The sequence below is a fragment of the Rousettus aegyptiacus genome, unplaced genomic scaffold (genome assembly GCF_014176215.1).
Source record: "Rousettus aegyptiacus isolate mRouAeg1 unplaced genomic scaffold, mRouAeg1.p scaffold_m13_p_7, whole genome shotgun sequence".
Taxonomy (NCBI): domain Eukaryota; kingdom Metazoa; phylum Chordata; class Mammalia; order Chiroptera; family Pteropodidae; genus Rousettus; species Rousettus aegyptiacus.
Window position 1 is genome coordinate 105,566,439 of NW_023416310.1, and position 15,551 is coordinate 105,581,989.

Below are 15,551 nucleotides of genomic sequence, written 5' to 3' on the forward strand. Positions count from 1 at the left end.
TAGTCACAGCTGACAAGAGTTGGGGAAAATTTTATTACCAATGTACATTGTGACAGTTTGTAGCCAAAAACCTCGCTGGATGAGTGGGGATGGGGTACTTGAGTGGTCCTCAGGAATTTGTGGGGTTCACATCACAGGGGAGACAAAGGGCTGGAGAGGGCAGCCTTTAAAGGACAACTGTGGTTGTAGAACGAGCTCTCCATTCTGCCCTAGTACCCAAGACCAGCTGTCACTCAGGCTGCCAGTGGTCCAAGTCCAGACCTGTCTGAGACCTTCTAACCTTTCTGACCTTCTGACTCCTTTCAGCTGCACCCCCAGGGCACTCCTGCAGCTGCCTTCCCCGGCTGGGAATTGTGAATGAGTGTCCTGTGAGAGTGGACATAGGGCTGGGGGTTGGGCCAGGTGAGGGGGAGGCAGGAATTGGGGATGACTACCATCAGCATGCAAGAGATGCCTGGGCCATGGGGGCCAGCCCGCAGGGAGGACTTGTACTCATACACGCCCAGGGCCTCACATTCAGAACCTTGCACACCAGGAGCCTCGCACACCAATCCTTGCACACTTGAAGCTTTTGTACAGTCTCTTCCTTCCATTCTGGGGAATTGGCGGCCACTGTCAGCACACCAGTCTAGACATCTCAGGAGCCTGCCTCAGCTCTCAGGGCTGGGGATGGGGGTGCTGACCAGGTGCCCAAGGCTGAGGTCACCCAGTGTGATGGGGAGGGAGTGGAGCTGAGGCTGTGAGGAGACATTAGGGTGTCAGGGCTGGGCTCCCTGGGCTCATGACCATGAGGGAGCTAGGTAGAGGAGGCTCATTTGTGTGGGAGGGGAACGGGCTAGAAAGGGGATGAGAGGGCCCTAGAGGCTGCCCACCCCTCCGAGGCCTGTCGTGCCTCCAGGGGATCCCTTCTAGTGGTCTGGGGTCAAGAGGGAGCCTGAGAAGGTTGGAAACCCGGGTGTACAAAAGGGGAGCATATCACTCGGCCGTGGGACCCGCGCGTGAGCAGCATCGCGGCCGGCGGACGCTCTGCAGCAGCGCGCGGAAGAGGCCAGGCGGGCGCTTGGCTGCGCCCTCGGGGGGCGCGGCACGCACAGAGCCCGCACGGCCCGGGCCCGGGCCCGGGCGGGCGGCAGGCGGCTGCGCCGGCGCCCCTTGGCGGCCGTGCTCCTCGATCTGCCGCTCCAGATGCTTTTGGATGGCCATGCCCAGCACCTCCACCTCCATGGAGGCGCCGTACACCTCCCACGTCATGCCCTTTTCGTCCCAGCTCACGTCGCGAACAGGCTCGGCTGCTTCTGGGGGCGCCACGGCGGCCGCTAGCACGGAGCCGGGCCGCACCCGAACCTCGGGAAAAGCAGGCGGCACGGTGGGCGGCGCAGCGGCCTGAGGTGTCATGGGCCCGGTGGCCACGGAGCGCATCTCGGCGGCGCCCAGCGACACTTGCAGGCCCGCGTCACGGCGCGAGGGCGGCCTGGGCGCGGGGCTGGGCTGGTGCGGCGTCGCCTGGAAGCTGAAGGCCGGGCCACCCGCGCCATCCTGCGGAGACATGGGGCTGACGGCCACCGACACGCAGGCCTGCGCGCCCGCCTGCGTGCCCGCGTCCTCGCGCGGGGGTGGAGCGCTAGCCTCCCACGACGGTGCCTTAGTGAAGTTGTCGCGAGTCCGCGGCCCGGGCGAGGGCACAGCCGCCTCCGGGCCGGGACTTCTCTGGGTCCCAGCGGCCGTCGCGTCTTTCTGGCGGAGGCTGGACTCCAGCCCAGGCTCCACACGGTCCCCGCTACTCCCTGCACCGGAGGGAGAATGGGATGAGGCGCAGGCATTGCCATCTGCTCGCCTGGAGGAGGAGGCCTCTGCCTGTTCCAGAGTCAGGGGCACCACCTTTTCCGAAGATGGGGCCTCTGCTTTTCCCAGAGATGCAGAGTCGGGCTTCCCTAGGGTCACAGGCTCCACCTTCCCAGAAGCAACAGGGTCTGCCTTTCCTGAGGATCCGGATTCCTCCTTCTCCAAGGCCAGGGGTTTCTCCTGCAGAGATGTAGCCTCTGCTTTTCCTGATGAAGTGCAGCCCTCTTGCTCAGACGGCTTTGTTTCTGCGTTGCCTTGGGACTTGGGTTCTGCTCTCCCCATGGCCCTGGGGTCTACCTTTGTGGAGTTCACAGGATTCCCCTTCTCTAGAGGCAGGGGATCCACCTTTCCCACTGGGACGGCTTCTGCTTTTCCTGAAGGTGCCAGGACTGTTTTTCCTACAGTCATGGGGGCCCCCTTTCCTGAAGACACAGAGTTTCCTTCTCCAGGGCACACCGTTTCTGCCTTCCCTCTGCCCCCTGGGTCCACCTTGCCCAAGGCCTGGGGAACAGCCTCCCCTGAGGCCACAGGACCCACCTTCTGTGAGGACAGCAGATCTGCTTTCCCCCCAGTCACTACCTCAGCTTTTACAGAGGATGTCCCCAAGGACTTGGAATCCCCTGGACCTGAGGGCACAGGGTCTATCTTCCCTGAAGACTCAGGGTTCACTTTTCCAGAAGATGATGTTTTTGTATTTCCCACAGAAATGGGATCTACCTTTCTGGAGGGTGCTGGGTCCTCCTTTCCTGAGGATACGGTTTCTGCCTTTCCTACAGAAGTCGGTTCAACCTGCCCAGGAGACAAGGGCTCTGGCTTTCCCAAGGACACAAGATCCACCTTTCCAAAAGAAACTGGGCCCACCTTGCCTGAAGACACAGGATCCACCTGTCCAGCAGACCCACTTTTTGTCATTCTCACAGACATGGAATCTCCCTTTCCTGAGAAGGCAGGATCTGTCTTTTCTGGAAACTGAGGGTCTTCTTTTGTGGATGACATGGTTTCTTCATTTCCCATAGATATAGGTTCTGGCTTCTCCAAGAGTGTAGAGTCCACCCTTCCTGTTGACCCCAGAGCTATGATTCCAGGGGATACAGGCTCAATTTTGCCTGATGACCCTGGAGTCGGCGTTCCCAAAGACCCAGGATCTGTCTTTCCTTCAGATGCAGAATCCGTGTTTTCCAAGGACACAGGATCTGCCTTCCCTGAGGGCCCGGGATCTCTCTTTCTCAAGGACATGAGATCTGCCTTGTCTGCAGATACAGGACCCATCTCCTGCGAGGACACAGGAAGCTTTTGTCCTGAATACCTGAACTCCTGCCTTGGACACTCAGGATCCACTTTGGCTGATGATACAAGGTCCTCTTTCTGTGGAGACACTGCATCTATCTTGCCAGAGCATGCAGGATCTTCCTTCCCCAAGAATCCAGGATCCTCCTTTCTTGGGGCACCAAGATCCATCCTTCCAAAAGCCACGGGATCCTCTTTTCCCAATATCGCAGGCTCTGTCTTCCCTACGAACTCGGGATCTGCCTTTCTCAAGGACTCAGCATCTTCCTTTCCAATAGAAGTAGATTCTGCCTTCTTTAAAGACGTGGAATCCATCTTCTCCAAGAACATAGGATTTCTGTTTTCCAAGGACTCGGTCTTCACTGAGGACACAGGCTCTGGCTTCCCAGAGTTGGTGACTTCTGGTGTCCCTGAGATCGAGGCTCCATGTGCCCCCACTGTCTCCTTGGTGGCTGCCTCTTGGGGAGGGATGAAGGTCAGGGTGGGGCAGGCGAAGCTCCCGCCAGGACCTTCAGAACAGGAGGCCCCTTTCCCAGCCCCACTAGGGCTGCTGTGTCTGGAGTCCATGCCTGGGCTTTGGGCAGGGGTGTGCCTGGGGGTTGCAGGGCTGGCCTTTAGCTGGGAGGGGCAGTAATCTCTCATGGCCAGGTTCCCAGCCCCCAGGCTCCCATCCTGTGGGCAGGAGAAGGCTGTTGGCTGGAATCTTGGGGGACTGGAGTCCTTTTGAAGCAGCTGGAGCCAGGCTGGGTCTTCAGCACTGCCCGATTGCTCTCACGACCATGCTTCAGCCTAGGCTGCTGTCTGGTTCTGAAACACAGAGGGAGCAGACTCAGACTCAGGGGCGACCCAGTGGGGAGCAGCATCCATCGGGCCTCCTGTCTCACCTTTCTCTCAGCAGGCAGGCCTCCTCGCCAGGTCCTCTACCCTGGTTTGGTCTCCTTATGTCCACAAGGCCTGGTCTAAAAACACTAACCCATCCAAATCACTCTCCTGCTTCTTCACTGCTCCCTGTGGCACTCTGGATAAAGATCAGACTTCCCAACATGGCATTCAAGGCCCTTCACAGCTTTGACTTTATCTACTCCTCCCTCATCAACCCACCACATGCAACGTGCAACCCAGAAAGGATGCTTTTGCCCTTTAGCTCACCGGTCACAAACTCTGATGCCATAGGGGCCAGGCAGGTGGTTTAAGTGAGAGAAGCAAGCTAAGTATCAAACAATGGGGAGTGGTGAGGACTGCAGCAAACTGGAGAGCATATGCCCTATCTAGGGGGACCACCACTCCACCAGCAGCGTCCTACTCTGGAGAAATGCATCCTGGTCGTAATTAATTCAAGATTTAAAAAAACAACAACACTGGTAGACAAACAAAATATGCCTGTAGGCCACCAGTTTATATCCGTGTAGGCCTTGGGAAGCCGTGAATAGTTTATAGTTGAGGAAGGGACACAGATATGTGTGTTTTCAAAGATTGCTCTGGGATGGTGTGGAGCCTGGGCTGGAGAAGACAGGCTGGTCAATCATTTGTTCAATCTCATCCAGTAAGTACTTCATTCATTCACCCAGACCCTTCTCTGAAGTAGACCCTGAGAAGCTGCCATGGTGTAGATTAGAGATGGTACAGCCAAGGTCCTGGGGATGGGGAGTTGGCAGAATTGAGAGCTCTGAGGGAAAAGTGACAGGAACCAGCTGGCTGTAGGGGATGACGGTGGGGGTGGCTCGCAGGATTCTGGCTGGGGGTGGGTGGGTTGCTGGGTGATGGTGCTGGGCAGGAGATGTGAGGAAAGGGGGAAATGCATTTAGGACAAGCCGAGTGTGTGGTACCTGGGGAACAGCCAGGGAGAGGCTCTGGCAGGCGGCTGGATTTGCAAGCAACTCCATTCTATTATACACACAGCAGCCAAAGAGTGCTTAGCTCTTGATCCTCCCCAAACCTGCCTTTCCTGCCCTCCTCTCCAAAGCCACCTTGGTAGTGCTCAGGCCGAAATCCCTAGAGTCACCCATGACTTTCTCTCACAGCTCCCCCATCCCATCCATCAGTGAAACATAATGGATCCACCTTCAAAGTATATCCAGAATCTGGCCACTGCCCTGAGCTTAACCCACACCATCTCCCACCTGGATCATCCCTACTTTTTCTTTTACCCAAGACAGCTCCTTCTCAACATACCGCCAGAGGGATCTTAGTAGGACCCAAAGCAGATCATGTCCCTCCTGTGCTCAGAACCAGGCGGTGCCTCATGCAAAATAAAATCTCCTTACAATGGCCCGAGACCCTGCATTTTCAGGCCTTGTTACCTCTCCCTCATTGTGCTACTTTGGCCACACTGGGTGCCTGGCCAATCCTTGAACACACCCTGCCTTGAAGCTTTTGCTGTCTGTTTCCTCTGCCTGGAACACTTCCCCACCCTATATCTATCTGTATGGTCTGCTCTCTGACCAATCCTGGAGAAAGCAGCCTCCTCCCTAACACTGGGGGGCACTCTGCATTCCCCTTGCCCTGCTCAGATTTTCTTCACAGTACCTGTCGCTGTCTGACATGTTACATTGGTTTATTGCTTATGATTTGTCTCTCATATTAGAACGTCAGCTTCAGAAGGGAAGATTTAGTTGTGTTTACTGATGTACCCTTAGGATTGAGAACAATGACTGGCTGGCAAGTAGTAAGCTAGTAGTTCCCAATAAAGATTTGTTAAATGAAGGACTGAATGATCTTTCTAAGATGTTGGGCCAACCATGCCATTCCATGCAATTTACTTCCCCTGGCTCTTGCTGTGGAAGTAAATTGGCTGTCATCTTTTGGAAGGACATTTCTCAATTCCTATCAAAGTTTTCGGTGCATACAGCATTTGGGCCAGCATGCCCACATCTAGGGACAGTCCTGAAGATAGACTGGTGGTGCACAGAAGGTGCATGAGGAGAGGCAAATGGGAGAGACAAATCACAGAGGGTGCATGAGGATGTGGCTGGTAATGAGAAGCAAACCAGGAAGTAGGTTCATGAAATGCAAGGTGACCATTTGGGATCCCTCATAGCTATCAGAATGTGTGGAGTGATGAGGAAAGATGCCCAAGATAAATTTTAAAAAAGATGCCAGGGGACATCATGGCCAGTGGAATCCCATGTGTATTGCCAAGGGAAAGGACAGACACACATCTATGGGTTTGATGAAGGTGAACTGGGTGCCTGTGAGACTTATGGGGGGACATCCAAGAGCAGCTGCGAGGCAGGTCTGGCTGGAACTGTTTGGATCTGCTTTTCGGCAGCATAAAAATAAATTGGAAGGTCATTGGCCCGTAGAGTCAGCCAGGCATCAGATCCGAGTAGTGTGGACTGCATTCATCTTCATTTTTTGCCTCTTAATGGTGATATGGCACAGATAAGTATTTTTCTCTCAAAAGAAAAACAGCAGAGTAAGTGAGGTGATTAGACTCCTGACATCCTCCAGGTGAGGGAGGCAAGAGGGAGTGGTGGGGACTGTGGCAAACTGGAGAGCACTGGCCCCTTCTGAAGGGGCAGCTGCACTCAGTTCTACTAGCTAATTAGGAATTCATTTATTAGGTCAACATTTATGGAACACATAAGCAATGTTGTAAATGCTGTCCTTGGTACTGGGGATACGGCAGTGAATAACAAATGCATAGTCCCCGCCGCCTTCCAGGTGTGGAAAGATTGAGGAGAGGGTAATTAACAAGTAAGCAGATAAATAATGTAATTTCAAATAATAATAGATGCTGTGAAGACAAAGGAGTGGGCAGCTGTTTAACACATGGTCGAGGAAGGCCCCTCTGAGAAGGTAACAGCTGAGGCAGCCATAAAAAAGCCTGAGTAGCCGGAGTGGAGTTGGAAGGTGGAGAGGGAGAAGGCAGGTAGGAGCCCATTGTGCAGGCCACAGGGGCAGAGCGTAGGGTTATCCTGAGGGTGCTGGGAACCTCCTGTAGTATTTTAAGCAGGTAAGTCAATGTGGCTCCTGTCTAGCCAGTCCTAATTTTTTGAGCAAAATCGTCAGTCTAGATTTGTCTATATTTTAAATGTTAGCTAATTAAAAAATGACACAGGCCAAAGAACTCTTGTGAGCCAGCTCTGGTCCTTGGGGTTGTGGAAAAGGATGTTGTAAGCCAGATAGACTGGGTAGATGGACAAGAGAGAGGGCCCAGGTTTGGTGAGGGTTGAGGTCTGCCTGCCATGCCTGCCTCTCAGAATTTTGGTTTCCTCTTCTGGAAAATAGGAATTCAACAGCTTCCTGGCAGGTGAACAGGGAGCTCAGGATGGAGCTGGGAGGAATCATTGAGGGCTGTAGGAGAAGTGTTCTGAGTCCTCATTACCCCTCTTTCACCTCTGGTAGCCCAGGCTTAGGGTCCCCTCACATCAGCCCCTCCAACAAGCTCCCTCCCCCTGGGTATAGCCAGAGCAGCAAGTCAGAACAACTCCCCACTTACCTGCCCTGTGATCTCAGGTAAGTCCCTTCTCTTCACTGGGGACCCTAAAAACCCACCCCCAGGGCTGTTGTGAGAATTAATGAAGATGTGGGGTGTGCAGCTTTGTACTTTAGGGCCGGGCTATGTATGTGAAAGGCCTGTTTTTATCTACTCAGCTTGTCAGAGCCCAGCTGTGCTCCCAGGAGGGGGCAGGAGAGGGAGGGCCTACGGCAGAGGCACAAACTGGCAAACCCGGCTCTCAGACATGCTTGTTTGACCCAGAGTGCTAAAATTTATTTTAAGGAATTAACTTCTAAAATTTAGAAGATTTCATATGAAAATCAGATTCCCAGCTCATCTTGGAAAACTAAAATTTGGCAATCTGAGCGTGCTTCCCGCATGGCAATAGTCAGCTGGAGCCAAGCAGTGTCTGTCTCTTTGGCTGTGGGTGTACTCTCTAATTAGCCACAATCTCCACCCTTCTCTATGGTGTCCTGGACACTGAGGCTGTCAGTTATCATTTGTCACTGAAATTGTACCACCATTTTTCTTATAGTCAGCCCCAGGTATATGTTATCCACCTGGCCTGTAGCCACCTGAGCTTTGACCTTTGACCTAGATGCCAAGAAAGAGGGAATTGACCTCGCACACATCAAGTCTTTATCATGTCCACTATGTGCAGAACCCATACACCTTCCAGGTGGGTGTTCTGTTTTTATTTTCCAGAGGAGGAATATGAAGTTCTGAGAAGCAGGAATGGTCCAGTTAGTAACATTCCCCTTCTGCAAGGTCCCCAGGAAGAGGCCAGCTTCTCAGTTCCCAGCTGAGGTTCTCTGATGTGGGATCAGGCCTGGGGTAGGGATGAAGAGACTGGTCAGGGATTAGGAAGATGTGAGGTCAAGCCTGAGCTTAGTCATTGACCCGCTCCATGATTTTGGGTGAATCTTTCTACATGCTGGGCCTCAGTTTCCCAATCTGCGAAATGGGAGATGGGATATAGTTGTATCTAGAACTGGCCCGGCCCTGGATTTAAGACTGACCGAGATACCATGCCCAGAGGCTCTGCTGCTCACAGTACTGCCAGGCCCTTCCTGGCTCTTGAGGAAGCCTCGGTATCCTCTGGTCACTTCTCCAAGAGGCAACCCAGGCCTGGTTTGCCACTCCCACACTCCCTCTAGAACCCAGCTCCATCACTCTCCCACTATATGCTCAGCCCTGGGCCCAGCACTCTCAGGCTTGCTTTAGCATTTGGATTCCACGACAATCTCACAAGGGGAGTATTATCATCCCATTTCACAGATGAGGACATGGGTCAGAGAAAGAAAAGACTTAACACCAAGGCTACACAGCTGGGGTAGGGGGCTGTGGTTCAAAGCCTAGTGTATCTAAACCCAAAGCCTAGGTTCTCTCTATTCATAACAGCTAAGATCTTGGACACTGATGCTTGGCTCTTAAACCTCTTTCTGCTCTTTGGGGTCAGGCCAAGGGTCCTCCTGATCCTCTGGACCTAACAGATAACAGTACCAAGAGTATCCAGGAGAGGAAGCAAGTGTCCCCCATGCACATGCTCATCTACAGGAACACACACCCTATGAGCAGAGGAGCCTGCATACTTCTGCAGCTCGACTGAGGTAAAGATTTAAATGACCCCCTAGGCATGTGGGCCAGCTCACCTGGTGTGCAGAAGGCATGCAGACTGCCTGTGGATATCTGTGCCAGTGAAGACCAGCCTGGGGAGCAGGACCTGGCTCCTGTATTCTGCTCAAGAAGAGCTTGTTGTGCACATGGGCAACATATATATGCAGAATGGCTTGTTTGTTTGTGTCCCGTGGGAGCCACTTGGACCCTGCGGGTGTGCACATATATGACCACATGGCCTCAGAATCTCACTCATGGGAGAGCTGGCCTGGATGTTTGCACAGGCGTTTGTGCCCTGCTCCCCCCCAGCAGAGCAGCCCTGTAAATGCCCATTCTGGCCTAGACACCTGGCCAGCTTATTCCTCTCCCTCTAGGATTTCTTCCCAAGGTGGAGCCAGGGCTGCCAGGCACCAGCGAACACCTCCTCCCATGGTGACGAGACCTACAAAGGCATGCGTGTGCGCTTGTGTGTGTGTCTGATAATCCTGGTCTGCTGCCCCTCGCCTCCTCATCCCTTCATCTCCTAGTTACCCTCAGAGCAGTAAAGCTTCCTGCCTGGGGCTGGAGAGGAGAAGCCTAGCAAAGGGTGACAGCTAGACCTTCCAGAAACAGCCCCAAGACCATCCATCCATCCATTCATTCCCAGATGAGCAGGAGTGTGTGCACACTTGGGCTGACGGTGGAAAGGGGGTGGACAGCCAGCTAAGAAGCAAACAGTGTGTGATGAAGTGTGGGCACAAGTGTGACAGCTTACTCCAGGGTCTGGGGCTACATCGGGGACACCATGATGAACAGGTGTGAACAGGCACAAGCAGGCCAGAGCAGGGCAGCTGTGAGTGTTCTGATAAGGGAGTACTGTTGAGTTGAGCGGGCTGTGATAGGGGATGGCTGGTGTGAGTGCGTAGCTATGCTTGGGTGTGAACACAAGGCTCCCACTTGGCGTACTGGGTGGGTGCACAGGTGGCCGAGTGTATGAGTCTGATGGAATGACCAAGGGTCATAGTGTATGTGTGCAGACCCGTGGCCTCACGCAGTGAGTGTGTGACAGGGTGTGATTGGGCCCCAGAATGTGTGCCACACTAAGCGTGTGACGGCGAGTGTGCTCAGTGTCTTGTAGATAGCAGAGCCGCTCCAGCACCGAGCTTGCTCCTGGGGAAAAATGAATCAACGCGGGCAGACCCCCTCCCCGTGGCGGCGGGAAGCATCCCCTCCCGAACGGCCATGCGGAACAAAGGGGTTGCCCGCGGCTTCCGGGCGCTGGCCAGGGTCCTACACGGATGCAGGCTGGCCCTCGGGGCCCCCCTGGGGCTTGATCTCAACTGCGGGACCCGCCCCCGCCCCGCCCCACCCCAGCGAGAAGCCTGGAAATGGACACCCACCGCCCCGGCCGCGCACGCACACGCACCGGGGCTCACGCTGGACACACGCCTCGCGCGGGGCCGAAGCCCTACCAACCAGGAGGTTCGAGGACCCTGGACAGCGGCTCCGGGGCCAGCGTGAGAGAAGAAGGGGGTCGACGCCGCCTGCCCCGAGGGGCAGCAGGTGCGGGCGCGGCGCTTACCCGGCTGTGCCGCCTCTCGGTCTCCCAGGCGCGCTGCGCTCCGGTTCCTGCGGCTGACGCCCGAGTGGCCTCGGCTGCCTCCGGCCCGGCTGGCGGGCGAACCCGCGGACTCGGCGCCGCTGTCCCCCGCGCCAGCTCCGCGCTCCCACCCCGCGCCCCGCCCCGGGCATGCGCGCTGGTCGACTCGGGCCTCGGAACCGGGAGGGGCGGTGCCAGCGGGGAAGTGGGGCCGAGGGAGGGAGGGACGCCCTCACCACGGCCCCTGGACTCCTGCGTGGCCCGCCCTCCTGGACCGGGTTCCCGTTTCACAGACGAGGAGACTGAGGGGTGGAGAGGCTGTGCGCCTGTTGAGGGCGAGGCGCACTGTCTCAGATCTCACTCAATCCAGGCCCGCGAACACCCTCTCCTTGTTTCACAGAGAAGGAAATTGGGGTTCAGAGAAGAGAAGCCACTTGTCCGAGGACACTCGGCGCCTGGATGGGTACCCAGCTCGGCGAGTTCTCCGAGCTCCCGCTGCACAGAAATTTCCCGCCTCCTCCTTGGCCGCACTTCCGGCCTTCCCCCCACCCCCTGCTCCAACCCTTTGTCTCGCAGCCGCCCACGCCCCTGCGAGTGCAGGGACAAGAGCGATGGGTGTGTGTGTGTGGGAAGCACCGCCGATTCCCCCACCACCGGCCACCCTAGCTAGCTAGGTGCCCGCCTACCCTCTAGTCTGTGCAAGTCCAGTTCTCCTCCTGGGTACCCTCGGGCAAATAACTTCACCTTTCTTAGCCTCAGTTTCCCGAGCTATAAAATAGGACTAACATTAATTATCTCACAGTGGTCTTGACAGGATGAAGGATGTTCAGGGTTTTCCAGTTTAACCGAGTTGCCAAAGACATGAGGATTTGCTACCCACCCCTCCTCCACATTTCCCAGTGGAGACATTGTCCCCTCTCCTTTAACTTCTCAGGGGAGAAAAAATAATTCAATAATTGCCGAAAGATGATAAAGCTCTCTCTCCCGTACTGTGAAACCACCTATTGAAAATCGTAACAGTTAAGGTTAATGTAACGCTTATTTAGGAGGTGAGGGGGAAAGTACTAAGTTTTGTTTACAGGTTTTATCTAATTTCAGTTTCCAATCACTTAGAAGCAAGTTAATATTAATGTATTCTATTCTCATTTTTCAGATAAGAGCACTGAAATACTGATAGGTCACTGGTCTGTGCTCACACAGTTAATGAGCGGCAGAGCTGTGTAACTTTTGAAACGTCACGCTTAACCCTTACTTTCTATTATTCTTACTTACCTGGTGAACTCTAAGTCACTGTTATCTTTTGGAAAAATTCTTTTAAAAATCTAGACAGCAAATAAAGAAAATCTATCAGATGGGCGCCTTCAACCGGCGTTCCTAGGAAGCAGAAAACCTCAGGGTGCCAGACCAGTTTTCAGCACCACGGACAACACCCATATTGCTTCCCAACGTTTCAGGCCCTGAAAATTGTTCATTCATTGCCCACAAGGGCATTTTGCTTCACAGTTTACAAACCCTAATCTACATTCATCACTTCATTTTATTCCTCCTACAGCCCTTCAAGGTAAACATTGGCCTCATGATACAGATGAAGATATGGAGACTTGGGGAGGTTCACAAGATGCGAAGAGTGATAAGACCAACCTGTAATCTAAAATGTCCCACTGGGGCAGAATAAGTGCTGACCTGAGCGCGACCAGGACATGAGTGAGAAGCCTATGTCAGTTGTCCAGGTTAGAGATGATGCTGCCTGAATCATGGCACCATTTGTTGTGATGGAGAGGAAGGGCCAGATTTGATACCTAGTTAGGGGTAAAGCCAATAGGCCTTGGTCGTGGGATGGATGTGGGTGTGAGGGGAGAGAGGATTTTGTTGCTTCTCTGAGGTTCTGCCTTAGGGAGCCCAAGTAGATGAAGGAGAGATACCTGATGAACCCTGATGAGGAAAACAGGGGCTTATGGGACAATCATGCTGATGCTTCTAAGTCCAAAACTGAGCTCTGGAGTAGCCAGATCATGCAACTTCCATCATGATGGAAGTCATGATGGCATGTCAGTACAGGAGGGAGGAGTATAGGCCAAATAGGATGAGACGAAGGGCTCAGGTCCACCACAAGGAATACCAACGTTAAGGGATCAGCTGGGAAAAGGAGGCTGCAAAGAAGAATAAGATACAGTGGTCTGACAAACCAGAAGAAACTCAGGAAAGTTTGATGTCTCAGAAGCCACGGGGAGAAAAAGTTCCAGGAGGGCAGGGTCAACCGCATCAGTAAGACAGGATATAGCCTGAGAGATGTCCTCTGGACTTGAAAAGAAGGTAATGGAAATTTGATAAAAGCACAGTCAGTGGAATGGTGGGGGTGGATGTCAGACTTGGCAGGGGGGTGGAACTGATGAGTAAATGGGAGTAAGGAAGTGGAGAGGGCAAGCAGATGACTCTCTCCACAAGTTAGGGCTTGGAGGGAGAAAGGAAATGCGACAGTCTCTACTGGGGGCCAGGAGGCGCTTGAAGGCATTGAAATTCATGGAGAGGGAAAGGGGAGATGCCAGGAAGGATGAGCATGATGGTTGGGCCCAGATGCTCAGCGTGCAAGTGTAGGATGTGATCCAGCACCCTGGGGGTACTCACAGACTCTAAAATGAAGATTAAGGGCATGTGATTTATTCGGGAGGTGCAGAGACACCACCAGGGGAGTGGGAAAGTGGCCCAGGAGGGGAAGGCATCCAATAAGAGGTGGATATTAACCTGGCTACCTCAGTGAGTGAATGAGATTAATCTTTCAGGAAGTCTTGGGAAATGGGGTAAAGGCACACCTCAGAATTCCCTTGCCCAAAGGCAAGGGAGCTGGTGTATTTATATCTGAGCACCTGGCAAACACGGGCTGCGTGGTAATTCCAGGTGCTTCTGTCCCATAGTGCATGTGGGCAAAGTGAGTTCCACAGCCAGAAGACAGCTCTCTGACAAAGATGTAGATCCTGGCTGTTGGAAGTCCTGCTGGCGGGCACAGAAAGACAAAATCATCTGAGGGGACATGGTCAGAGCTTACCTCTTTCCATCTGTGCCCTTTCCACACAACCACTCTTGTTTCATAATGACTTGTTGATAAAAACATGTTTAAACATGAAAAATTTCCAACAACAGAAAAAAACACTTGCTAAGCCAGAGTTGTAGCTCAAAAAGGGCATGGAGGTAAGAGGGTAAGTTCAGATCCTGGCCTTGCCAGTTACTAGCTACATGGCCTTATTGAGGTATTTGAGCCTCAACTTCCTCATATGTAACTCTTAGCTCTCAGAGCTCTGAGGAGGATGTAGGGAGAAAAAACAAAAACAAAAACAAAACAAAAAACCCCTACACCAAGCACCAGGCATAGTGTAGCACTCATGGCAGATACCAGGATAATGGCTTGCCCAGCACTGTGCACCCTTTTCTGAACATAGCACCTCCATTTTCCTTGGGGAACCACCTCCCCACTCCAGTGTGAGTGGTAGAGTGGAACTTACCCCATTGCCAGATTTAGGGGTGGATAGTGGCCCAGGCCTGGACAATCACTGAGCGTGACCAGGACATGAGTGAGAAGCCTATGTCAGTGTAGTGACTAGTTCTGTGATGAGAGCACAGGACAGAGGCCAGGGCAACTGGCTCTCACACTCTCCTGATCTTTGGGATTGCTAAATTGTTGGTGTGTCCCCTGGGGCTGCCAGGGGTCATCAGCTTTGTCCCTGTATAGAGCAAGTCTGCCTAGACCCAGGTTTTGTTTTATCCTGGGGTTCTGGCACATCCTGTGACCAACATGGTCACTCACATCCATGTGAGTGTGTGTGTGCATGCGTGCGTATCTTGGTTGGTCTGCCACTGGGAAGCCAAACACACTCGTACGCACCAGAAGATAAACAAGTGCCTGCAGCTCTTTGGCTGGCGCCCAGGCCAGGGGTGGAATAAACAATCCCAGTGACTTTCTGAAAAGCAAGCATGTGTGGCAACAGGCACCATGGAGACAAGCAGACTGTACCAGAGCAAAGACAGCAGCCAGCCCCCAATGCCACCCCTGCGCACGCACGCGCGCACGCGGACACACACACACACACACACACACACACTTCTCGTGCTCTCTCATATTCATATCATGGTCATATGCACTCCATCAAATACAGTCCTTCTTTTACACTCAGGCACATTTACCCTTGGTGTCTAGCCAGTTAATCCCATTCCAGCTTTACTTGAGGCTAAACACTTTTCAGAAGGTCTGAGAAACCCAATACAACAGTTCCTTTGCCTAGACACTAGTCTTGGTCTAGACCCAATTTTAGCAAATCGCAGCCTCTAGGGAAGATGGTGTGTGTTGGAGGGGAGAGAGGAGATCATATGGCAGGGAGTGCCATATAAACTCAACTTTCTGGAATATTCTTGTTTCAGAAAAGCACACACAACACACATTCACCGGCTTCTTCAAGAAACACTCACCCAGACCCCCCCCACCTTCTAGGCTTGAGTGTTGTACAGACCCACCTCTGATACAGACACTCAGATATGTGCATGTCCTCATGCATGCAATGTATAGCTACACATACCTTAGATGCTGATAATGACAGTGGTGTACCATTTACTGACTGCCTAATTGTTTTACAGTCATCATCTCATTACATTTACTCCTTAAAAAAACCATCTGAGATCGATAATCTTATTATTCCAATTTCATAGGAGAGGAAACAGAAGTTCAGAGAAGCTAAGTAACTTGTCAGGGTCACAGAGCTGGAAAGTGACAAAGCTGGGAGCCAAACTCCAGCCCAC

At 53.2% G+C, this 15,551-nt stretch overlaps 1 protein-coding gene across 3 annotated transcripts; it reads right to left on the bottom strand.

The window, feature by feature from the left end:
• Positions 1-10: 10 nt before the first annotated feature.
• Positions 11-10,850, bottom strand: GPRIN1 (G protein regulated inducer of neurite outgrowth 1). 3 transcript variants are annotated; one of them, XM_036224858.1, is made up of 3 exons: positions 10,749-10,842; positions 8,243-8,399; positions 11-3,936 (listed from the first exon to the last, which is right to left on the bottom strand). In XM_036224858.1, the coding sequence occupies exon 3, from the start codon at positions 3,769-3,771 to the stop codon at positions 976-978; it is 2,796 nt and encodes a 931-aa protein (XP_036080751.1). In that variant the 5' UTR covers positions 3,772-3,936; positions 8,243-8,399; positions 10,749-10,842; the 3' UTR covers positions 11-975. The 3 variants fall into 3 exon arrangements, with proteins under 3 accessions (XP_036080751.1, XP_036080752.1, XP_036080750.1); XM_036224859.1 differs by lacking the exon at positions 10,749-10,842 and adding an exon at positions 9,223-9,420; XM_036224857.1 differs by lacking the exon at positions 8,243-8,399 and having other exon boundaries at positions 10,749-10,850.
• Between the last annotated feature and the right edge of the window lie 4,701 nt (positions 10,851-15,551).

Excerpts from the sequence above, each read along its gene's own strand:
- GPRIN1 (XM_036224857.1), bottom strand. The coding sequence starts at position 3,771 with ATGAGAGATTACTGCCCCTCCCAGCTAAAGGCCAGCCCTGCAACCCCC.